The 25,171-nt window shown below is 44.6% G+C and overlaps 1 protein-coding gene across 10 annotated transcripts in view; it reads right to left on the bottom strand.

Annotated features, from left to right (window-relative positions):
- Positions 1 to 21,818, bottom strand: part of CHFR (checkpoint with forkhead and ring finger domains) — an 81,212-nt gene extending 59,394 nt beyond the window's left edge. For 5 of the 10 annotated variants that reach the window (XM_089653650.1, XM_089653653.1, XM_089653654.1 and 2 more), the window contains exons 1-3: positions 21,707 to 21,818; positions 17,704 to 17,836; positions 2,171 to 2,270 (exon numbers count right to left, since the gene is read on the bottom strand). In XM_089653650.1, coding sequence (XP_089509776.1) covers positions 2,171 to 2,270; positions 17,704 to 17,824 — 221 coding nt within the window. In that variant the 5' untranslated portion in view covers positions 17,825 to 17,836; positions 21,707 to 21,818. Of the gene's footprint in view, positions 1 to 2,170; positions 2,297 to 17,703; positions 17,837 to 19,657; positions 19,861 to 20,961; positions 21,652 to 21,706 lie in introns of those variants that run through there. The other 5 variants (XM_089653655.1, XM_089653656.1, XM_089653651.1 and 2 more) reach the window with 5 other exon arrangements.
- Between the last annotated feature and the right edge of the window lie 3,353 nt (positions 21,819 to 25,171).

Here is a 25,171-nt window from a genome sequence, read left to right as displayed (position 1 = left end):
ACCTCTTTAAAATAGTTATAATGTGCACGCATGTACACATACATGTGTGCAAAAATATATACATTTACCCTTTTTGCACAAAATCTACTGACATGCCTTTTATGGATATCCTGTTTTTTATATACATTCATTTTTATTACATATTATAGTCTTAGTTTCTAGTTTATGGTAATCTACTGTGTTACTTATTACTATATTATATATACACTATATTGCCAAAAGTATTGGGACGCCTGCCTTACACGTTCATGAACTTTAAGGGAATCCTTTAAGGGAGCCTTAGTCCGTAGGGTTCAATATTGAGTTTGCCCACCCTTTGCAGCTATAACAGCTTCAACTCTTCTGGGAAGGCTGTCCACAAGGTTTAGGAGTGTGACTATGGGAATGTTTGACCATTCTTTCAAAGGAGCATTTGTGAGGTCCGGTACTGATGTCGTACAAGAAGGCCTGGCTTGCAGTCTCTGTTTTAATTCATCCCAAAGGTGTTTTATCAGGTTGAGGTCACGACTCTGTGCAGGCAAGTCAAGTTCCTCCACCCCAAACTCACTCATCCATGTCTTTATGAACCTTGCTTTGTGCACTGGAGAGCAGTCATTTTGGAACAGGCAGGGGCCATCCCCAAAACGCTGGGGAGCATGAAATTGTCCAAAATGTCTTGGTATGCTGACACCTTAAGAGTTTCCTTCACTGGAACTAAGGGGCCAAGCCCAACCCCTGAAAAACAACCCCACACCATAAATCCCCCTACACCAAACTTTACCTTGGCACAATGCAGTCAGGTAAGTACCGTTCTCCAGGCAACCGCCAAACTCAGACACATCCATCAGATTGCCAGACAAGAAGGCAAGCTTGATTCGACCCCTGAGAAAACACGTCTCCACTGCTCTAAAGTCCAGTGGTGGCGTGCTTTATACCACTGCATCCAATGATTTGCATTGCACTTCGTGACGTAAGGCTTGGATGCAGCTGCTCAGCCCTGGAAACCCATTCCATGAAGCGCTCAACGCATTGTTGTGCTAATCTGAAGGCCACACAAAGTTTGAAGGTCTTTAGCTATTGACTCTGCAGAAAGTTGGTGACTTCTGCACACTGTGCGCTTCAGCATGAGCTGACCCTGCTCTGTCATGTTACGTGGCCTACCACTTTTTGGCTGAGTTGTTCCCAGTTAATTCCACTTTTTTTTATAATACCACTAACAGTTAACTGTGGAATATTTAGTAGCAAGAAAATGTCACAGACGGGCTTATTGCAATAGAGGTGGTACACTGAGGAAACGTTCACCGCTCATCTGAGCAGGTATGTCTGTGAACTCGCCAGCTGCTGGTGAACACATTGCATTCATAATAGTGGATAATAGGTCAATGCTGATGGGGCTGTGTGAATTCAGCTGATAAATTATACTGACCCATTAGCGTTGACTCCACTATTGTGATTGCAGTGTGTTTACTGGCAGCTGGCTGTAACAGAGATGCTTGCTGTATTAGAACCCTGTCAGGGTGTTGTGTGTATTAATTCCACTTTTTCCTGCAGTCAGTCACCGGTCCTGTGGGGTGGGATTGCCACACAGTCAGTAATTCATTGCTCCTTTTTAATATTATATTTTTCAAAGTGAGAATTGGAGAGAGGGGTTGGTTGCTTCAGTGCTGGCTGTAACTACCCCATTGGAACACCCATAAATTTGGCTTCAGTCTGGGGCAGAACTACAGCCAGTATAAACCCAACTGAAAATAGAAATAGAACTGGACAGAACATGCCACCTGCTGCAAACCCAGCTGCATGGGGCCACTGGGAGTGTCTGTCCCTCAGCAGCCCCCTTGTTAGGGGGCTATGTGTTTATCAATGCTGTCTTCACCAGCAAGAAACAGAGGCAGCATCCTGTTCTCCAAGATTAGAATAAGGGGAACAAATAAGGGGCATTCACTGTTGAGTTTACTTACACTTAAAAAAGCAGGCAAAACCCATAAAGTGGTCACTAAATGCATGGTGTAGTAGACAAAACAAGTGTTATGTCTATGTGAGTGATGTAACCCAACAGATATCTACTAGAAAAAAGAAAATTAAAACCAATATGATTGGAAACTGAGTCATATACAGTACACTTCATTATGAAATATACCCAGTTTGGGTTTGGTTCCGTTGGCTAAGCCATGAAACAATAATGCCAAGTTACCTAGTGTCCTCTAGTGAAACAAGACCAGACTGTTCATCCACTATGATTTTACAGTGTTCTCCAGACACCAACTTGTTTCCAGGGAATGACAGATCGCAGCCTGTAGGAACACATAACAGATCAGACCTACAACATGATACAGAGCAGTGTTAGGAATACAGAATGTGACTTCAAAATGACTTTCCCCTTAACAAATCAACCATTCATTCAGTTAACAAGGGGCAGCATACATGCCTAACGTGCAATAACGCAATCTCAACCTTACAATGTGAACTAAATGTGTTAATACCAGTATCTACTGAAGAAGCCCGTATGTGGGTACAACACATCTAGGGAGGAGGAGCCCACCTTTGTTACCATTACTTGCTGCTATCTTGCTGGTGAGCATTGGAATTTTGGATATATGTTGTTTTTATATGAATATTATGTAAGTGTTCTTATAATAATGAGGAAAATAAAGTCTCAAACAGAGAGCACTATGTTTTGGCCTTTTTATTACATGGTCACATATCCATCAATCTCTGAGCATTAGCAGTGGAGGAGTGGGATATCACCAGGATAAGAAACAGATTTTGGGACCAGAAGGGCTGCTGTATTGTGAATGGGATGAGCTCTTAATGATATATTGGAGGTGAGCAGGTTTTTCACCTGGTGTGGTGGAGGTACACAGTCACGTGTGGATGTGCATGCATTGCGAAGATTTAATTAGATGTTTAGATTTTGGACTTTGGTTACATTAATATTTATTTTTATACAAATAGTGTTATGTTTATTGCGCTGCACTTTTAATTGTATTATTTTTTTTCTTGCAGTTTTGAATCACATCATTCACCAAGTACAGAAATGTCAACTTTCTACTAGGCTTTTTTTAATCCTCCAAGCACAAGACCGGTCCCTGCAGCTCCTGCCCCCCACACGCTAAGGCATACCTCCCAACTTTTTTTTCTCAAACAGGGAAAAGGGCCTGAATTTATAAAATATTTTTCACCTGTTATTGTGGATGCATTTAACCGCCTCCCGCCTGTGATATATCGGCCTCCTGGATCCATACCCCGCTTCCTGGATGACTTTTCCTCCTGGCTACCCTTCTTCCTCTCCTCTGAGCTACCCACCATCATCCTTGGGGATTTCAACATCCCTGTCAACCTCGACAACCCGGACACATACCATCTCCTCCACTTAACCTCCTCCTTTGCACTTGCACAGTGCATACAATCCACCACTCACTCCAACGGTAATATTCTTGATCTTGTCTTCTCCAACCGCTGCGCTCCCCACAACCTCACTAACACCCCCTTCCCTCTCTCTGACCACAACCTGATTACCTTCTCTATCTCCTCGTCCTCCAACGCCTACCCCTCCAAATGTCACACTACTACCAGCCGTAACCTCCGCAACCTTAACCCTGCCCCCCTCCACTCTGCAGCTGATCAACTCCATGACCGCATCCTCCACCTGTCCTGCCCCGACTTGGCCATGACTGCCTACAACAACGCGCTGTCAACAGCCCCTGACTCACTAGCGCCTTTAACCACACACATCAGACCCCGACCGCTCCAGCCCTGGCAGACTGATCACACCAAAACCCTCAAACGACACAGTCGTGTCCTGGAGCGACTATGGCGCAAAACAAAATACCAACAAGCCTTCACCCGCTACAAATCTGCCTTCCACACCTACACCTCCTCCCTCCATGCAGCCAAACAAGCCTACTTCCTGACCCTCATCAAGACCCTCTCCTCCAATCCTCGCCGACTCTTCTCCACCTTCAACTCTCTACTCTCGCCACCCCCACCTCCACCCAGCACCTCACTCACCGCCCTTGAGATTGCCAATCACTTCAAAAACAAGATTGACACAATTCGCAAGGACATTGCCCCAACTCACACGCCCTCTCAACCCGTCCCCTCTCACACAGCTACCCCCTCATCCCTCCTCCCCCTCGATATAACCCGCAGGGACTTCGTCGCTGCTCAAACTCCCTCCAACCCCGTTCCCCCTCCCTCAGCTACCCCCTCATCCCCCCTCTCCCACGGCCCCACCACTGCTTTGACCTCCACTTCCACCCCACCCTACATTCCTCATACTGAAGCTCCCCCAACACTCCACACCTTTGACCTTACCTCCATCGAGGAAGTCTCCAAGATCCTCTCTGATGCCCGCCTCACCACCTGCCCCCTCGACCCTATCCCCTCACAACTCCTACGACCTCCCTCCCCCTCCATCCTACGCTCCCTCACCCACAACTTCAATCTCTCCTCCGGCACTTTCCCCTCCCCTCTGAAACATGCACACATCACCCCCATACTTAAAAAGCCCTCCCTGGACCCCAATGACCCGAACAACCTCAGACCCATCTCCCTGCTCCCCTTTACATCTCAACTCCTCGAGCGCCTCGTCTACACCCGCCTATGCTCTCACCTCAACGACAACAACCTCCTCGATCCCCTACAGTCTGGCTTCCGTCCCCTACACTCCACCGAAACCGCCTTACTCAAACTCTCCAACTAACCGCCAAAGCTAATGGCCACTATTCAGTGCTCCTACTCCTTGACCTCTCTGCGGCCTTCGACACAGTCAACCACCCCCTCCTCCTTAAAAACTACACTCCCTCGGCCTCAGAGATTCTGCTCTCTCCTGGCTCTCATCCTACCTGTCACAACGCTCTTTCAGCATTACCTATAATGCTACCACCTCCCCCTCACTCCCCCTCTCTGTTGGGGTCCCTCAAGGCTCTGTCCTTGGGCCCCTTCTCTTCTCCATCTACACCTCCTCCTTTGGCCAACTCATACACTCTCACGGCTTCAACTACCACCTCTATGCCGACGACACACAAATCTATCTCTCAACCCCCCACCTCACCCCCTCAGTCTCTGCCCGAATCACACACCTACTGAGCGACATATCAGATTGGATGTCGCTCCACTTCCTTAAACTGAACCTCTCCAAAACCGAGTTTCTTGTCTTCCCCCCAGCCCGGACCCCACCCCCCATTGACTTCTCCATCACATCCAACAACGCCAATATCAAACCCGCCCTGCAGGCCAGAGTACTTGGTGTCATTCTGGACTCCAACCTATCCTTCCAGCCCCAAGTCCAATCTTTAACAAACTCGTGCAGACTCCACCTCCGCAACATCGCCAAAATACGCGCGTTCCTAACCCCAGAAACCACTAAACAGCTCATCCACTCCCTCATCGTATCACGACTCGACTACTGCAACTCCCTCCTCACTGGCCTGCCTCGCCGCTGGCTATCCCCGCTTCAGTCGATCCTGAATACGGCCACCAGACTCATTCACCTTTCCAACCGCTCCGTTTCCGCCACCCCCCTCTGCCAATCCCTCCACTGGCTTCCGATTGCGCAACGGATCAAATTCAAAATCCTAACATTGACGTACAAAGCCATCCACCATACTGCCCCGAACTACATCACTGACCTAATATCCAAGTACCGCCCAGCACGCACACTCCGCTCCTCACAAGACCTCCTTCTCTCTAGTTCCCTGATCTCCTCCTCCCATGCCCGCCTCCAGGACTTCTCCAGGGTGTCACCCATCCTCTGGAACTCCCTGCCCCAACCCATCAGATTATCACCTACTCTCCTCTCCTTCACCCTGAAAACCCACCTCTTCAGGGAAGCCTACCCCACCCCCTGCTAACTTGACCGACCTCCTCCACTCTTCCTACCACTCCATCCCCACAGCTATCTCCTCCTGTACCACTATCCCCTCCCCCCTAGATTGTAACCTCCAAAGAGCAGGGCCCTCAATCCCCTTATGTTTTGCATTGTATTGGTATTGTTCTGTCACATGTTCTGTCCTCCTTTGTAATGTACAGCGCTGAGCGAACTATTGGCGCTTTATAAATACTGTATAATAATAATAATATGATGGACGCAAGGCGGTTCTCTCGTTCTGGGAGGATGTCACATGACGTCCTCCCATTCTAACCGCGCATGCGCGGCTTCCAGAGCGCGCAGCACGGTGATCAGTGGTGCGCTGTGTCCCTCGGAAAGAGCCGAAGATATAGGCTCGGTCATGTGATCAGCTGTGTCCAATCCAGGGGCGGACTGACCATTTGGAAACTCGGACACTGCCCGAGGGCCCGGGGTCAGTAGGGGGCCCCATGAGATACCCCTGGTACCTTTTTCATAGGCTTTTTTGAGTTTGGGCAAGGACACGGGGGCCCCATGATCCCCTATTGCCCAGGGGCCCCATGAGTTGTCAGTCCACCCCTGGTCCAATTACAGCTGATCACATGTAAACAGGGAAATGCCGGTTATGGCATTTCTCTCCCCACAAGCTGTCACGCTGACAGCTCGTGAGGAGAGGAGAGCCGGTAAATTGGCATTCCTCGGAGGGGACATGTACACAGATCATCAGAGCACTGATGGTCAGTGTGCCCTGATGAAATTTGTAGCCCCAGCAGCGCCACCTTCAGTGTCAGCTCTCAGTGTTCATCCATGCCACCTGCCAGTGCCCATCAGTGCCACATCAATGCCACATATCAGTGCCCATCTGTGCTGCCTTTCAGTGTCACCCATCAGTCCCAGTCAGTGCCACCTATCAGTGTTGCCAATCAGTGCCGCCCAACAGTGCCAGTCAGTGCCGCCCAACAGTGCCAGTCAGTGCCGCCCAACAGTGCCATATATGAGTGCTGCCTTTCAGTGCCCATCAGTGATGCCTGTGAATGCCCATCAGTGCCACCTACCAGTGCCTCCTCATCAGTGCCCATCAGTGCCACCTATCAGTGCAGCCTCATTAGCGCACATCAGTGAAGGAGAAAAATCACTTATTTACAAAATTTTATAACAAAAACTAAGAAAAAACATTTTGGTTTTTTTTCTAAATTTTCAGTGGTTTTTGGTTTAAGAAAAAAATAAAAAACCCAGAGATGATTAAATACCACCACAAAGCTCTGTCACAAAAAAATTATAAAAATTTCATATGGGTACAGTGTTGCATGACCACGCAACTGTCATTCAAAGTGCAACAGCACTGAAAGCTGGAAATTGGCCTGGGCAGGAAGCGGGTATAAGTGCCCTGTAAGCTAGTGGTTAAACATGTTGCAAGGCAGTCCTTTTAAAACTTTTTTGGAGCATGTATGACGTTTACCAAGAATATCTAAAGTAATCACGGAAGCAATTCCTGAGTGGAGAGACAGCAGGAGATAGCCCTTGGGAAACCTGTTTTCTATAGCGAGTTTCACCTATATGAAAGTATGGGTCTTATTGGAAGGTGAGTGGCCATTTCATATGGGTGAAGGAGCGCAGTGTTCAGTTTGCATCAGAGTGGTGGAGTTTTTTGGAAAGTAAGGACTGTTATACCATTTCTTTGAGCAAGCTGACCATTCGAATTTGGAGTGGACACTATTTATCACTATTTGTTTATTATTGGTACTCGTACAGCAGTGGGTGCATATATCCTCTTATGCACGCATGTTATTTTATGGGATTATATTGTATGGTCATGTATGTATTTATTTATTTGTTTATGTGATAGCACTGAGGTTGTGGTATTAACACATTTAGTAACAGTTTAGTTCACATTGTAAGGTTGAGATTAGGCTGCACCACTATTATCCTATCCTATATATACACTATCATATACATTACAAAAGGTTTTCACAATTTATTTTTTGTGGCAGCGCACGAGTAATTCATATTTTATATACATGTCTAACAGCAACAGTTATTGTTCTAAACTTGCGGCAGACATTCCTTTAAACATGACAATGACAAGAGCCATTAAAATTATTTAACTAAGTTACCCAGAGACATTAGACGACAGTTGTTTCCAGTCATATCGTATATATCTATAGGTGCTGTTTATGACTGCTGCACAATAACATTCAAAAGGGGGGAGGAAAAAAAAATAAAAAACAGTACAAGCAAGTTAGAAATTATTTGAAACTTTTTCACTAAGTTGTCATCTTTACAAGCTATTTCTCATACACAGTATAGGCATGCTGACAATTACATCCCAAAATACATTCTGCTACTCTCCCCAAGTATGGGGCTACCACATGCATGAGACTTTTTCACAACCTAGACACATAGAGGGGTCCAACATCCAAGGTACGCCTTTGGACTTTCAAGGAGCATAAATTACAAATCTAATTTCCTGACAACCTATCATATTTCTTGAGTCCATGAAGGACCAGGACAGTAGAAACACCCACAAAATGGCCACATTTCGCAAATCAAACACCTCAAGGTATTTTTGAAGAGGCATGGTGAGTATTTGAAAGACTCCATTTTTAGCCACAAGTTTTTGTAAAATGCAGAATAAAAAAAAAAAAAAAAAAGTTTGACAAGATAATTTAAAAGTTGCAGCGAGTAAATAGATATCCAACTTGTCAAACCTTAAAATTTGCATGCACTCATGAAATGGCGCTGAACTTCAGTACCCTGTATTTACTATAAGTGACGCTTTTAAAGCCCCTTCTAGGTCATCACTAGAATTGGCTTGGTGTGCGTGGCGATATGTAACATGTGTATCGCAATCGACATTCATGCGTAGGCACCCCAGCGTGTGCTTTTACATTTGTACTTGCGTATATGTTGGGGGGGGGGGGAATGTTATGTGCTTGGGTGTAACTTTAATTTTTTACAATTAAAAAAATTGATTTTTTTGATTGATTTTTTTGGTGACAGGTTCTCTTTATTAAGCCATCCAAGGTCTAAAAGACCCTGGATGTCTCCCCTCCCTCTGCTCCCCTGAATGTGATGCAGTGCACATCGCACTGCATTACATTCTTTCCCGGCCTCAATTGCCAGGACTCTCTCAACGGGGAGCCGGAAGTGACATCATAACATCACTTCTGGGTCAGGACAAGAAGGGGAGGGGAGCGGATGTGTCCGCTCTCCTCCCTCCATTCTAGCCACCGGCACTGTGTGGAAGCATTCAGGCGAATGCTTCCACCTGACAGGTGAGCCCTGCTGATTGCCTGCAGGGTTGAAGGTAAAAAAGAACTACCTGCCCGGCGCTTGGAACTATATGTCCAGGGCATCGGGCAATAGGAATTCAACATCCATGTATAAGTACCTGTAATAATAAGAATCGGCACCCTTTCCACTATTGAACTGAACATGTATAGTTAATGGTTAACTACTGGCTGGCAAGTTTTGGATATTTGGAAGACACAAAAACATTAACAACTTTAAATTTACGTTTCTTTGATAAGAATTTTCAAACTGCTGTAAATCCACCACTGCAGTAATTCGTATGGAATTATTTTCCAATGCTGCCACGAAGAAATATAAACTTCTGAAGTGGGTGCTCTAAAGGCCAGTTTCTTTGATTTTGGAAAGTTTTACACAGGTAAATTCCTGTAAAAAAAAAATCTTCAATATTGTCCAACCTTTCAGTTATAGCATCTATACAAGAAAAAGCTTACACTCTTTCTGTATTATCTTCTGTTAGTACAGAAGTGACAAAAAAACAAAATCACACAGTTTAGGAAAATTAATGTCTACCCCAGAAAGTCTTAAAGTGACAGTAAACAAAACAATATCCCTAATAAAAATAATTCACAGATCTACTACTTAATGACCCTGTAATTTATTTTTGTTCAATTTATGGAATTTGTTCTTACTGCATTTTTATGCCTCCTTGTAACATACTCTGTGAGCTCCCATACCTCTCCTTTCCTCCCCTATATTATATCTGTTTGGTTGTAAGGAACAATGCATGCTAGTTGAGGTCATGTGCACTGCTCTAGGCACACTACAAATCCCATAGTCCATAGCGCCTAGTCGAACTCGGGAGCAAGCAAGAGAGGTATAGAGAAGGAATGTAGCCACCCTTTAAAATGAAATCAGATCACATCAGGAAATAAAAAGGAATTTGGATTCAGAGGAAGCTGAGAGCAATAAAATAACTTTTTTTTAGTTAAGAATACATACTTGAATATATATATACACACACACACACACACACACACACACACACACACACACACATACATACATACATACCATATACACACTTTCTTTTTTTTTTTTTAATTTTAGAGTTTAGAGTACATATGAAGGCCCACTATGGTGAAAAATTTTGTATTTTGGTAACTGTATGGGTTTAATACCCATAAGCTTGTATTTAGAATATAGGGTTTGTTTTGTTTTTTTATTTCACAGGACTTGATTTATATTTGTATTTGCTTTTACATGCAGACCACGCTCCAGCAAACGTGACAGCTATACTAACCAGGGTGCTTGCTTATACATTTAATTATGGGATTTAAAAACTTTTCTAAATAAAGATTAAAATAAAGACACACACAATAACAAACTGCTGCTGTAACTGTTTAAAATAGATTAGCTGGAGATGGGCTGTTATTTGTTGGTGGCTTACTTTTTAGCAGGTACATATGTAAAAAAGATCTACTTAGCAGCAACAGGGAGATTTTAGGAACACTATATACCCAGAACTTATCATGAAGGAACTAGTATTTCATGTTCTGATTTGTCAAACACTTACAAGAGTAAGGCCCCATGCACACTAACATTTTTAAAGTACCTTGAAGCTGTTATTAGCATTTTTTTCCTGCTCCTAGAAACTAAATAGAGTTTCACTATGTGTCCATGCACACTACTTTAGGCTATTAGCATTTTTTTAGCTACACCGTCTAGGAGCAGAAAAAAAAACCCAAAACTTTTTGTAGAGTTTTTTTGGAGCATTTTTCCAGCAGAAAAAAGCTAAACGCTTTTAAATGCTATTAAAACAATAGTAAAATGCTAATTGAAAAAATGCTATTACCAGCGGTTTTGAGCTTAAAAAAACGCTAATGTGCATGGAGCCTATTCATGAGTAAACAAGGCTTCATTTACTAGAAATAAAGAAAACATATGATTGTTAAATAATAACTGAACTCTGCCACTATTCACTTTTTGAGTTCATGTCCACTTTAAAGTGTATGTCTGGGCAAAGATAAAAAGTCATAGTCGGCACATCTCTGCAATTTCCTCATGTTCTGCCTCTCTGAGCACATGATCTCCTCTTGTGAGCTGACAATGCTTCCTCTGCTGCACTTAAATCCCAAGCATGGTTGCCAATTCTGCCTCTGTTGAACTTTGTCTCGCATTTCCATAACATAAAGAAGTGTTCTGTAGTCCAGCAATAGAAGAAAACTCAGGCAGGGCTGAAAATACTGATTAGGATTTCAGTCCATCATAGGCAGAGTTAACAGCCTGAGGCTCCTGGTTGGCTGAGCTGCACTGAGGTTGGTTCAGCATAGCTCAATCACGCAAGTACTTCAAAAGGGGGACAAGGGACCGTGTTCAGGCATTGGGAGGAGCTCAGCAAGACGAGGGGAAAGAAAAGGCCCAAGTTAGGGATGCACCAATACCCGCAAATTGCACTGCAAAGAAAAACATGCTATTTCAACATGAATGCGATTCCTGTCCAAATCGCATGCAGTTTCCCCACTGCTCCTGTGTGAACCCAGGCTTGTCATAGCCTGAGTTCACACAGGAGCAGTGCAGCAGAGAGTGGGAGAGAAGGGTGTATCAGGATGTATACCTGATGCAGATGCTCTGTATACTCAGCTGAAGGGGAGGAGAGAAAGCGGTGGGGATTTGAAATCCCCACCGCTTTCTCTCCTCTCCTTGCAAGGATGACTGTTTGGGCTAGAGGGCTTTTGATTGGTTAGCACAGTCACATGGACAGTGCTGACCAATCAGAAGCTATCTAGCCCGTACTATCATCCCTTCAAGGAGAGGAGAGAAAGCTATTTCACAGGTCTGGGGAATATATCCCAGCTGCTTTTTCTCCTCTCCTTGCAGGGGTGACAGTACATGCTAGATGATTTCTGATTGGTCAGCACCGTCCATGTGATGGTGCTGACCAATAAAAAGCCCTCTAGCCCGAACTGTCATCCCTGCAAATAGAGAAGAGAAAGCAGCCCAAATAAAAAAACAGGGGGTGGCAATCTGTTTTTCGAAGAAGGTCTCTTTTACTCCTGACACTATACTTAAGGATAAGAATGGCAGATATATCATGGCGGTGGGGAGCATTAATGAACACCAGGTCTCCTTTATCTCTTACTATACCCCGAATTCAGGACAAAGAGTTCTTTAGCAAAATGCTGGTGGTCCTGCTCCCCAAAGCGAAAGGTCAAGTGGTTCTGGACGATGATGGTAACATACCACTAGATCAGCTTTTGGACCAATCTGGCCCTAATAAAACAGTCCTCAAAAGTATCCCAAAGAATAGCTGTAAACTAACTCGCCTTTTACACCTCTATGATTTAATAAACGCTTGGCAGGAGAACAATCCCTCTACTAGAGGCTATACCTTCTTCTCCCATGTGCATAGCACATATTCAAGTTCACCCATATTTTCACACGTTCATCCTTATTATCTTATGTGACCTCGGTAAAGATACTTACAGTCCCCTGGTCAGATCATTCTTTAACCAGTTGCCGCCCGGCCCATAGCCAGATGGCGGCCGGGCGAACAGCTTGTCCCTACGGGTGGACGCCATATGGCGTCCTTTCCGGCATGCGCAGTGCATACATCTTGACCTAAATTTATGAAGAACAAATATTTATTTGCAAACACTTGTTTTTTTTTCAAAATGTTCAGTCTCTTTTTTTGTTAATTTAGCAAAAACTAAAAACCCCAGTGTTGATTAAATACCACCAAAAGAAAGCTCTAGTTGTGTGAAGAAAATGATAAAATTTTAGTTTGGGTACAGTGTTTTTTGACTGCGCAATTGTCATTCAAAGTGTGAGAGCGCTGAAACCTGAAAAATGGCCTGGGCAAGAAGGGGGTAAAAGTGCTGGTATGGAAGCGGTTAATAAGACTATCTTTGTCAGAGCTATGGTCTTTGCCTCAACCTTCTCCATGGAGGTTGAATGGATCCTTGCTATATAATCTAATTGTGTTTAAAGAAGTTAAGACTGAGTTGCAATTGTTCTTCCGAGAAAATATACCACACAAAACCTCTCCTATTAATAATTGGGCCACCCATAAGGTTACTATTCAAGGTAAACTTATCCAGGTGGCGGCCGGGCTTAAGTAGGACTGAGAAAGCACAAATAAACAACAGGAAGTAGAATTACAAAAATTGATGCCAGAACAACATAACCCCCAGGAACATATTAGACATAAAATTGATCAAGCTAGGATGACACTGAACTTAAGCCTCACAACTCAGGCGGAGAAACAGATCTGCTGGTCGAGACAAATATTGTACAATGGGAGACAAGCCCACTACTCTACTAGCAAGGAAATTGGTACCACGGGTGTATACACCTGCTTTACCTAAACGGAGATTACAAAATGGGCACGTGTCCCACAATACAGAACTGATCCTGTGGGAATTCTAGAATTCTTATACTGCACTATATGCCAACCAGCACAGTTCCCAAAAGGACAGGATGAATCTGTTTTTCCAAGATATTTCCCAACCTAAATTCAAACAAGTCCACTCAGAGCTTATAAATAAGGAATTCTCAGAAGAGGAAATTAAATTAGCTATGATGAACTTACATCCCTCTAAAGCACCTGTTCCCAATGGCTTTTCCGGTCATCATTACCGGAAGTAACAAGATATCCTGACACCTTACCTGTGTTCCTTCTTTAATGAAGTCCAGCGGGGTTCTTATTTCCAACTCAAGAGAATGCGGCTTATATACACTCCACTTATAGACCCATCTCCCTGAAAAGTACAGATTTAAATATATTGTCCAAGTACTTGCAACTAGACTGAATTCTTTTTTGGCCAAATATATCCACCCTGACCAATCAGGATTTGTTCCCAGTCGCCAAGCATCTGACCTAACACAACGGATCATTGATATTATATCGGCAATGAACTCCAATTGGGATGGGCGGGGCACCAGATTGGGTATGTTGTTGTCCTTAGACATTCACAAGGCATTCAACTCCCTGTCTTGGGATCATCTTTTCTATACCCTCAACTGATACGGCTTTGGTGTGCATTCTCTGTCCACGCTGCAGATCTTATATAATTCTCCTGATGGTAAAGGGGTATGTATCGCACCCCCTTGCTATTCAAAAAGAGAGACTCCCCAGGGCTGTTCTATGTCCCCGTTACTACTTGTACTGGCTCTAGAACCCCTAGCTATCAAAATTCGCAATTGTGGTGATATTAAGGGGATAAAATGGGAGAGAGCATAAATGATCTTTTTGCCTACTGTTATTGCTCGTCGCCTATTACCACTCTCCCCAATTTGTATGCCATCCTCCAGCCCTTTTCACATTTCTGGTCTAAAAATAAACCATGAGAAGTCAAAGGCTTTGAAAGTATCCTTGCAGGAACACACGGTAGAGATCTTGAAAACCTCATATGGATTTCATTGGCAGCCTGACACCCTACCATACTTAAGAATCAATTTAACACCCTCCTTGCACTCCCCATGGCAACTTCACCCCCCATTGTGGTTTGGCAGACTACACTCACTGAAAATGAACGTACTTCCAATGCTTTTTATACTTCTTTTGTACTTTGGTCTGATTTGCTTGCTTTTCAAAGGAAATTGTTATTGTTTGTCTGGTGGACAAGAGGCCTAGGATGAACAAGCTTACACTATATACTCCAAAATGGAGAGCAGGACTGGGGGTTCCAGACCTCCTTAAATATTTTTATGCTGCGGAGTTGGCACAGCTAATTAAAATCCATTGCAGTAGACCCCACCCGCTATGGATTAAATTGGAATCCTGTTCCTCTATACCAATTTCTCACCTCCTATGTTTGCCGGAAAAGGAACGGCCCCCGATTATGTGTCCTTTCCCTTTCCTTTGCGCTAAGTATCTGGGACAGACTTTTCAAACTTTACAACTTCAAATCTCCACATCATCCCTTAGCCCTGATACTTTGCAATAAGGAGTTCACCCTGGGCCTCACCCCCAGTGTATGTGAATGGTGGACCAACAAAGGTCTCATACATATAGCCGATCTTTGTGATCATAGGGGAATCATGTCGAAGCAAGCTTTGATAGAGAAATACAATATGCCTGAATCTGAATTGTATAGGTGTGCCCAGATTACATACTTCTTGCACTCTTTGGTTCGCAGATCCGACATTGTAACAATGTCCTCTATGGAAAACTTATGATTGGAAAAATCAGAGGTCATATTGCAGAAATGTTTGCTATTTTAACTAGTGCCTCAGATTAACTAGGTTATATGCAGAAATAGGAAACAGACTTTCAGGTAACTTTTGAGTTGGATTAATGGCACTTAATGGCTCAGTTAGCTGCCCAGTCCCTATTGAACACCTCAATTATTGAAGCTAATTATAAAGTACCATTAAGGTGGTACATGGTACTGGCTAAATTGGCCACCTATTTTCTGGGTGTGTCTTATTTATGTTTCAGGGGCTGTAGACAGGAAGGTACAGCCTACCACATATTGTGGAAATGTCCTAAAGTGAGGCGCTTTAGGATTAGAGTTTACAATTTCATCTTTACCCTAACACAGGTCAACCTGACCAAATCTCCGAAGCATGCCTTGGTGGGCTACAAGGTAAAGGGGATGGTATACATCCTCACAAGCCCACTCTCTTCTTAGCATGGGATCGATGCAGGGAGGTTCCCCACAACACAGTGGGCAAACCGCATGCGATTTGGACAGGAATCGCTTTCCTGTTCAAATCGCATGCTGTTCTTTGCGGTGCAATTTGCATTTTGTATTGACACAAATTGCACTGCAAAGTATCGGTTTCCAGTATCGGCAGCATTTTCTTGAGTATCGGTGCATCCCTAGCTCAAGTGATATAAGGAAGCATTTATTCACTTTTCCCACCAAAGTTCTAAAATATTGTCAAACTAAGCCTGTGGACAAGCAAACTTCTTGCTCTGTATTCCTAACATATTCTAACAAAGATGTCTCCAGAACGCAGTTCACTAGAGGGTGAGGCGTGGATACACAGGATTTAATCAAAAACCAGACATGGTGGTGGATACACATTAATTTCTTCACTACAAAATTTTGCTGTTTAAGATTATGTTAATTGGACACTTTGATTGTTTTGCCGATTTATTTATTATGACACATTTCTTTATATGTTGATTGTATGAATATTTGTTGTGGCACTGCACATTTTAAGGTTTGTGTACCACCCTGTACATTTGCTAGCTGCCTTCCCTATAGGAGTACTTTTATATATTTGAACTCTCTTGAATTGTCAGGTTCAGAGATGAGAAGCTCACAGATGCAGTTGGGATGCTTAAGTATACTATTCCACTCCTGTCCCATAGAGCTGTAGATGTCCCATCGAAAATAACACACAGAAGCTGTTGTCAGCTCTTTCTTGTTTCCTATCACAGTTCTCTAGCAATATCTAGATAACCGGTATGAATACTTTGTGTAAAAATATACTTCACATACTTTCACTTTCTTTATCCCTTCTTTTCCCATTGGCTGAAGCTCAACTAATAAAACCAAACATAGTTCCAACCATTTGAGAAAGAAGGGACAGAGTAATTGTATCCTGACAGACTTTTAAAAATTTAGTTTTTAAAGCTGCTCCTGGAGTGAGTGCTAAAGAATTGCGAAAGGGAGCAAAAAACAAAATCCCACAGCAGACTATGTACAGATACTGTTAAATAGGCTAGCAAAATCATGGTATGGCTAAGTTTAGATTAGAAAGATAGCCAAAGCTAATTTGGCTATACTTCTAATGGTCACAGGAGTGCATTTCGTTCTGCACTCCTGTGACCCGGTTTCAGCTGACAGTGGGCTGAAGCCCGCTATCGGCTAACATCACAGAGCCGGTCCAGGCTTTGAAAAGATCTCGGCCGAATGGTCAGAATCCATCCAGAAGCCTGGACCAGCTCCCACCCCATCCACAGCCCAGCGTTCCAGTGAGCGCTGGAGGGGCATAGCAGACAGCTGGTGACTGAGTCATAGCTATCTGCTCAAAACAGAGGGGAGAACTAGGCAATCCTGGCGTTTGATTGTTCAGTTCTCACTACAGAGCTGACAGAGGATCGATGCTATATCCACCTAGGCAAGTATAAGGGGTCTTTTTCCCCATAGCTCACACTTCTCTTTTAAATAAAAATGCTTTGAGAAGCTCAAAAATTGGTCTGTCAATTATTTGAAGAAAAAAAAAAAAAAAAAAAGGCCATCTCAAATGGTAACAACATAATCCCCATGCCAGTTCAGAAAACCAGCAATCCTTTGTATAAAAAAAACAAAACAAAACAAAAAGCAAACAACAAAACACTGGGCGTGAGGATAACACTCAAAACACATGTGTAGGAATTCAAGGAACCAAGAGTAAGGCCTCCTCTGCATGTCACAGCAGCTGTCAAGCACAGATACAGCGCTGCAAGCACGGAAAGGGAGCAGACAACAATTTATTCTGGTTATCTAGTTTGAGAGATCAGCTAGTTTGCATATTAGCAGCTACCCCAGAAAAAAAAAAAAAAAAGAAAACATTTTTATTCGGAAACAACCAGAGATCTGAACGGAGAGCTATTGAAGAATATACAAAGTTTTTTTGTTTTTTTTGTACACCATTCATCGAGCCTCATGTTGTATAGGTTGCAGAATTACCTTTCTTTCTTCCAATTGTCCATTCCTTCTTGCACAGGAAAAGCTCGGAAGCAGCTTCTGTCTCAGCTCCAAGCAATCGGCTCAGCTTCCCCCAGGGCTTCTTCTCCCCTAAGCCTTCCATCTCAATTCACATCTGAAACAATCAGGAAAAAGCCACAATGAGTTGGGGGCAGGGAGAAGCAAACTTATGCATCAGAGAGACCAGAGAGGTCCCCTCCCCACCAACCAGACACAACAGTAGCAACGGCTCAGACTAGAGTACATGCTATTATTCCATCGAGCTGACATCCAAGGTACTAGAGACAGGCATAATAGCATTAACCCTTGCATTGCAAGCAACAGTGCCGCAAGCCTAACACAACAAAAGAATAATATTGCTATATCTTTTGTGGATGTATCCCTGGCTGCTCACCAAGCGCGGCGATGCAGGTTTTCAGCATGATGCAGAATGTACAACACAGCCCCTGCTGTGCATTCGTGAAAGTTTCCTTTACCATTTTATTATATTACAAATAATTGGTATCAAGGCATCTTCCATTTTGTTTATTATAATCACTGGGAAAATTAGAACTGACTAGAATTAAGTACAGCGTAGTAAGAAGGCACTGAACAGAAAATGCCTGTGACACAAAGGAAAGAATTAGGGGGTTATTTTTCCATGTTTTCTGCCACCAGCGACTACTACTAATATGATGGGATGTATTAGACAGCAGACATGCAAACACATTATTGTCTGTTGCGTTATTCTCTGAGCTTTTTGCTATTCCAGTCTGAGAGTGGGGGTTGGTGGCAGCTGCCTGTGAATGTGGGAGTATGATTGGGCGATGAGGTGCCATGGAATTTGAGTCCATGGTGGGGAGGTGCAGGATTTAGCAAGGCAATGTTCTTATGTATGTGGGAAAATTTCGTAATGAACAGTTTGGTTCCTGCTTAAAATAATGGCGCCTTTCCAGAGCAGAAACACGTAACCTCTGCACCTTGAATCACAGCGCACAATAGAAGAATCGCTTTCATATACACACACTACTAGGCAGTGAAATGCTGGTTGTTTAGGATGGGGGTGCAAATCAGGAACTGCGGGGGGAAAAAAATCAATACAAACACTGGAAAAGAACCAAAATGAAAACAAAATGATAAATGCATAAATACACATCTGGCTTTTAAAAATATTATCTGTACTGATCAAGGCAATGAAAAAATCGGAAACCTACAAGGAATGCTTCTGACTTTTCAGAAAGGCACATGATCCTTTTAGATAGAACTGGTCATTGCAAAGCATCATATCATAAAGCTCACCACACACAGTAACATTTCTACGGACAACACTATTGAACCAGGGCCTGTTTGAATGGAAAAGGAATGATTACAGATTCATTTATATGATTGCATAGTTTTAGGTCAATCTAACAATGGGCATAGAAAACTGAATAATTGGCCAAAAGAATTGATCGAGTGTCATGGACAAGCGATCATCAACAGATGGTTACGATTTCAATCGACCCAAGTCGATCTGATGTGGCAGAAAAATAATGGTTTGAATGGGGTTGATCAGTAGAATTTTTTTATACCCCTACAATGTGGACAGACCATAAATGCCATAAAATAATTTTTTAGGCCACAACTGTGACTTAGGTCAAGTGAAATTATATGTGCCATTTTTGTCTTGCTCACTCAATGCCCTGATGACTACCAGAAAGTTGATTGTACAATCAGATTGTAATGTGCATGGGGACCTTAATGTGGAACTAAATCCTCCTAATCTTTACAGCCAAGGAAGCTGCCATTTTGGCCTCTGTTTGATCTGCAGTTACCAAAGTGCTGCACATGTGATCAGCTATGATGCCAGCCATTTGATCGCTTGACAGTTCAGCTGAGATAAACAACACTTTTTGAAAGGAGTTAAACTGATAAGAGCTGATTAATTTTTACTTGAAAATAAAAGGTTTACACATACCTGCACTTTGCAATGTTGTTGCACAGAGCGGTCTCGTAACGTCTCTTGTACAGTCTGCTGGCGCTGTCCGCTTCACCTCTTCTCTGAATCTCCCCATAGCAAGCTGGGTGCCGAGGAGGCACTCATGCAGGTGCACTCCTGACCGGTACTGCGCGTGTCTATAGACACACGCAGCCCAGGTCAGGAGTGCGTGTGTCTATAGACACACACAGGATGCATTAGGGTGAATTCACACTATGAGTGGTGACTGGCATTTTACCGCAGTGTAACGCAAGGATACCTAGAAATAAGTGTCCCATTTACACTGCAACACAGCCCAGAGCTGCACTACAGCAAGCTTCAATAAAAAGCAGACATGCTGCATTTTATTGCAGAGTGCCATACAGGATCGCACTGTTGTACAGTGACATGAAGTGAACTTTTGTACACTTCAAATAAAGTTGAGTGAGGGAAATAAAGTGAGCCATGTAATGCCGTGAATTGCAAACCACACTGCCCCCTACCGCAGCCAGCTGGAGACCAATGTGGTTTACCTCTCTGGCAGCTGTCCATTGTAAACAAATAGAGCTTTAGCCCTGGTTCATACCGATGCAACTTTAGGTGCGGAATGTGATTTACAAATTGCACCTTCAATCATATCTGATGTATTTCTATGGCACTGTCCTAATCAGTACGATACGATAAGAAGTAGCGTGATTTCAAAAATAGTTCCTGCACTACTTTTTTCCGATTTCATTGCTACTTGCATTGACCGCTGTTAAATGAAGTTGCAAGCCACAGTGAAATCAGAGGTACAAATTGCACCGATCTGCAGCTTTGAAACTGCACTACTTCAAGTGAAGTAACATGATTTCAAAGTTGCATTCAGTGTGAACCAGGGGTAAGGTAAAAAAACGCTTCGTTTTTTGAACCACTGCAGCCCAGGTTCACATATGTGCGGCTGTGTGGGCCGCAATTTGCACAGGCATGAGAGCCCATTCATTTGAATGGACTCTTGTGCCTCGGGACACGCACTACTTTGGAGATCACAGTCCACATAGGAGCAAAGGTTCCCAGTACGGTTGCGATTTCCACTGCAAGCGGTGTGCCATTAGAACCAATGGCACCTGCCTGCGGGTCATGCATTTCTCTGTGCGGGTGGTGCGGCTTCAGGCATTTGTGCAGTTCTCACAATGGCACCACCCGCACAGGTGTGAACCAGGGGTTAAAGTGTGTGTTCGCTTTTACAGAAAAAAAAAAAAAAAAAAAGAAGAAGAGGTGAATTAACACCAAACACCCTCCAACCACCACAGTCCCTGCTGTACCTGCTCCAGCAGTCCGGGGATGTGGAATCTCCACTCGTCTCCGTAAGTCCATCCAGGATTGACCAGATGGATTCCGATTAGTCAGCACCATCAACGTCAACAGCTCAGCATCCCTGAAGGTAAGTACAGCAGGGGGGACAAGGGTATGGGCTGGGTGCCTGGTGTTAGATCTTCTGTAAAGATGGACTAACCCTTTAAATGGACGGGTTTAGTTCTACTTTAAATGGCCATGCTTTTTATCATTGATGATTTAGAAATAGTTCTAAGGAAAGCAGAAAGGATAGAAGAAAAGCATGGCAAACCAAGACTGCAAGCAACAAGATGAGGGGATGATGAAGACTGATGGACAGCCCAGACACTGCACACATACAGGAAGAAAGTTTATAGACAAGAAGACACTGAACTTTCTAGCAGCTTACAAGCACTGAGTGGAGCTACTGGTAGTGTAGAGAGGTAGGAGCCAGCACAAAGGGGGCGCCACTCTTCCAGAGCTGTGCCTAGGGCAGCCAGGTAAGAGATCCCACACCTCTGGGGGGCACTGGGCCAGGAAGTACTCAGCATAGGGCTCGCCTAGTCCCTGGCACAAGGAGGAGGAGGTGCTCATGAACACTAGTGTGCCTCCTGCCCTGGGCCTGTCCTCTCCTGCCTTCTCCACCACACTGACACTTCACCACAGCTACAGAGCGGCCAGCGTCCTGCCGTGCGGCTGTCCCGGTCACAGCCCCAGTCCCCGGGAGACCATTACCAGCTCTACTGTCTTCTCCGCCGTCTCATCCGCGGCCGCCTCCCTGTCACAACACAAGCCAGGCAGCGTCAGCTGATCACGGGGCGGGGCTTGCCCGGAACGTGGCGTCTCCTATGAAACCCCCTCCTTTCCCCGTGTAGTGGGCGGGGATTTGATCCAGCAGGTCGTCCTACTTCTACCTGAAGGGAAATACTGTGAGGTGACGGGAGCTGTGTGCGGGGAGTAATGTTGGTGGATAGATTCTCTGGCTGACATGTCCGTGTTGGAGAGTCATAGAGCCAGGAGCTGTTAGGACTTTGCTTGCTGCATGCTGAGCGTGTACAGGGACTTCACAAGGACTGAAGAAACACGAACTCGTATTATAAAGCTGTATGAAAACCACAAATGCTGTGTGTTGCCGCTTGCCGTGGTGGCTGCATCACTTTTCTTTTGCCTTTTCCCTTGTTTTCACCTGCTGACCTGGCCAGTAAGGCTACATTCACACTGAGGAGTTTTTGAAGCGTTTTTGTGTTTAACTAAAAGCCTACAGGGCACTTATACCCCATTCCTGCCCAGGCCAATTTCCAGCTTTCAGCGCTCTCACACTATGAATGACAATTGCGCGGTCATGCAACACTGTACCCATATGACATTTTTAGCATTTTTTTGTGATAGAGTTTTATTTCTGTGGTATTTAATCAACTTTTTTTATTTTTTCTTAAACCAAAAACCACTGAAAATTTAGAAAAAAAAAGTTGTTTCTTAGTTTTTATAAAATGTTGTAAATTATTATTATACAGTATTTATAAAGCGCCAATGGTTCGCTCAGCACTGTACATTACAATGGGAGACAGTACATGAGGGGATCAAGGGCCCTGCTCTTTCGAGTTTACAATCTAGGAGGGAGGGGATAGTGGCACAGGAGGAGAAAGCTGTGGGGGATGGAGTGGTAGGAGGAGTGGAGGAGGTCGGCAAGTTAGCAGGGGGTGGGGTAGGCTTCCCTGAAGAGGTGGGTTTTCAGGGTGCGCCTAAAGGAGAGGAGAGTAGGTGATAATCTGATGGGTTGGGGCAGGGAGTTCCAGAGGATGGGTGACACCCTGGAGAAGTCCTGGAGGCGGGCATGGGAGGAGGAGACCAGGGAACTAGAGAGAAGGAGGTCTTGTGAGGAGCGGAGTGTGCGTGCTGGGCGGTACTTGGATATTAGGTCAGTGATGTAGTTCGGGGCAGTATGGTGGACAGCTTTGTAGGTCAGTGTCAGGATTTTGAATTTGATCCGTTGCGCAGTCGGAAGCCAGTGGAGGGATTGGCAGAGGGGGGTGGCGGAGATGGAGCGGTTGGAAAGGTGAATGAGTCTGGCAGCCGTATTCAGGATCGACTGAAGCGGGGATAGCCAGCGGCGAGGCAGGCCGGTGAGGAGGGAGTTGCAGTAGTCGAGTCGTGATATGATGAGGGAGTGGATGAGCTGTTTAGTGGTTTCTGGGGTTAGGAACGTGCGGATTTTGGCGATGTTGCGGAGGTGGAGTCTGCACGAGTTTGTTAAAGATTGGACTTGGGGCTGGAAGGATAGGTTGGAGTCCAGAATGACACCAAGTACTCGGGCCTGCAGGGCGGGTTTGATGGTGGCGTTGTTGGATGTGACGGAGAAGTCAATGGGGGGTGGTGTCCGGGCTGGGGGGAAGACAAGAAACTTGGTTTTGGAGAGGTTCAGTTTAAGGAAGTGGAGCGACATCCAGTCTGATATGTCGCTCCGTAGGTGTGTGATTCGGGCGGAGACTGGGGGGGTGAGGTGGGGGGTTGAGAGATAGATTTGTGTGTCGTCGGCATAGAGGTGGTAGTTGAAGCCGTGAGAGTGTATGAGTTGGCCAAGGGAGGAGGTGTAGATGGAGAAGAGAAGGGGCCCGAGGACAGAGCCTTGAGGGACCCCAACAGTGAGGGGGAGGTGGTAGCATTATAGGTAACGTAAATAAGTGATTTTTCTCCTTCACTGATGTGCGGTAATGAGGCTGCAGTGATGGGCTGCACTGATGGACACTGATAGGTGGCACTGATGGGCACTGAAAGGCAGCACTGATACGTGGCACTGACTGGCAGTGATAGGTGACACTGATTGGCATTGATAGGTGGCACTGATGGGTGACACTGAAAGGCAGCTCAGATGGGCACTGATATGTGGCATTGATGTGCACTGATATGTGGCACTGACACGAGGCACTGATGGACACTGACAGGTGGCACGGCTGGGGCCACACTGATCATTAGTGCCCTGATGATCAGTGTACATGTCCCCTCTGCAGAAAGCCAATTACCAGCTCTCCTCTCTGTCAGCGTGACAGCTCGAGAGGAGAGAAATGCCGATAACCGGTATTTCCCTGTTTACATGTGATCAGCTGTGATTGGATACAGCTGATCACATGACCGAGCCAACATCTTCGGCTCTTTCCGTGACCAGTGATCCGCTGTGTCCGATTGCCGCGCTGCGTGCTCCCTGAGCCGCGCATGCGCAGTGAGAATGGGAGGACGTCATATGACGTCCTCCCAGAACGAGAGAACCACCTTGCGCCCGTCATATTACTATATGTTGGGCAGGAGGTGGGTAAATAAAGTGTTCCTGTGTATAAGAATGTATATCTATGTATGTTTTCACACTGAGGAGTTGCGCTTGTGGTGCGGTATAAAAACTGCTTGCAGCATCGTTGGGGCATGTTTGGGGAGTTAAAAAAAAATGCCCCAGAAACACCTCTTCCTATTGAAATCAATGAAAAATGCCTGGAAAGTGCTTCAAAAATACCTCTGAGAAGCCTTTTTTTTAATTTTTAATGCAAGTGTACAATCCATATGCACACTTTCCTGCGTTAAAAATGTCTGTGTGTATAAGTGGGTGCTGCAGCGACTGTCGGCTGAAACCAAACAAAATCAGCAATGGACATTGTCACCAGCACACCGAGGATCACCAATATGGGTCCAAAAGGTTTTAATGAACGATCACATAGTTACAGCAAGGCAACGTTTTGGAGTCTCGCAGGACCCCTTCATCAGGCATGTCACAGGTCCTGCGAGACTCCCGACACGTTGCCTTGCTATAACTATGTGATCATTCATTAAAACCTTTTGGACCTATATTGGTGATCCTCGGTGTGCTGGTGACATTTTCCCTTTTTCAAGTGTTTAAGACACGTGTCCTTTAAAAATGCTCAGTGCTGCAAAAGTGCAGTAAAAACACCTCCTGTATTAGGCTACTTTCACACTGGTCTGCCGCAAAATGCATAGGTGTTTTTGGTGTGCTTTCTGAGCGTTTTTAAAGGATACACAACTTAAAAACTGCACCAAAAAAGCTTCTCAGTGGCATTTTTGAAGAGCTTTTCAGGCATTTTTCATGCATTGATTTCAATGGAATGAGGCGTCTTTTTAACTCCCCAAACATGCCCCAAAGATGCTGCAAGCAGGAGTTTTTACATCGCACCACAAGTGCAACGCCTCAGTGTGAAA

This window comes from Staurois parvus, unplaced genomic scaffold (assembly GCF_062004578.1).
Source record: "Staurois parvus isolate SC_StPar_1 unplaced genomic scaffold, SC_StPar_1.0 ptg000719l, whole genome shotgun sequence".
NCBI lineage: Eukaryota > Metazoa > Chordata > Amphibia > Anura > Ranidae > Staurois > Staurois parvus.
This window is presented reverse-complemented; position numbering and strand designations above follow the sequence as displayed.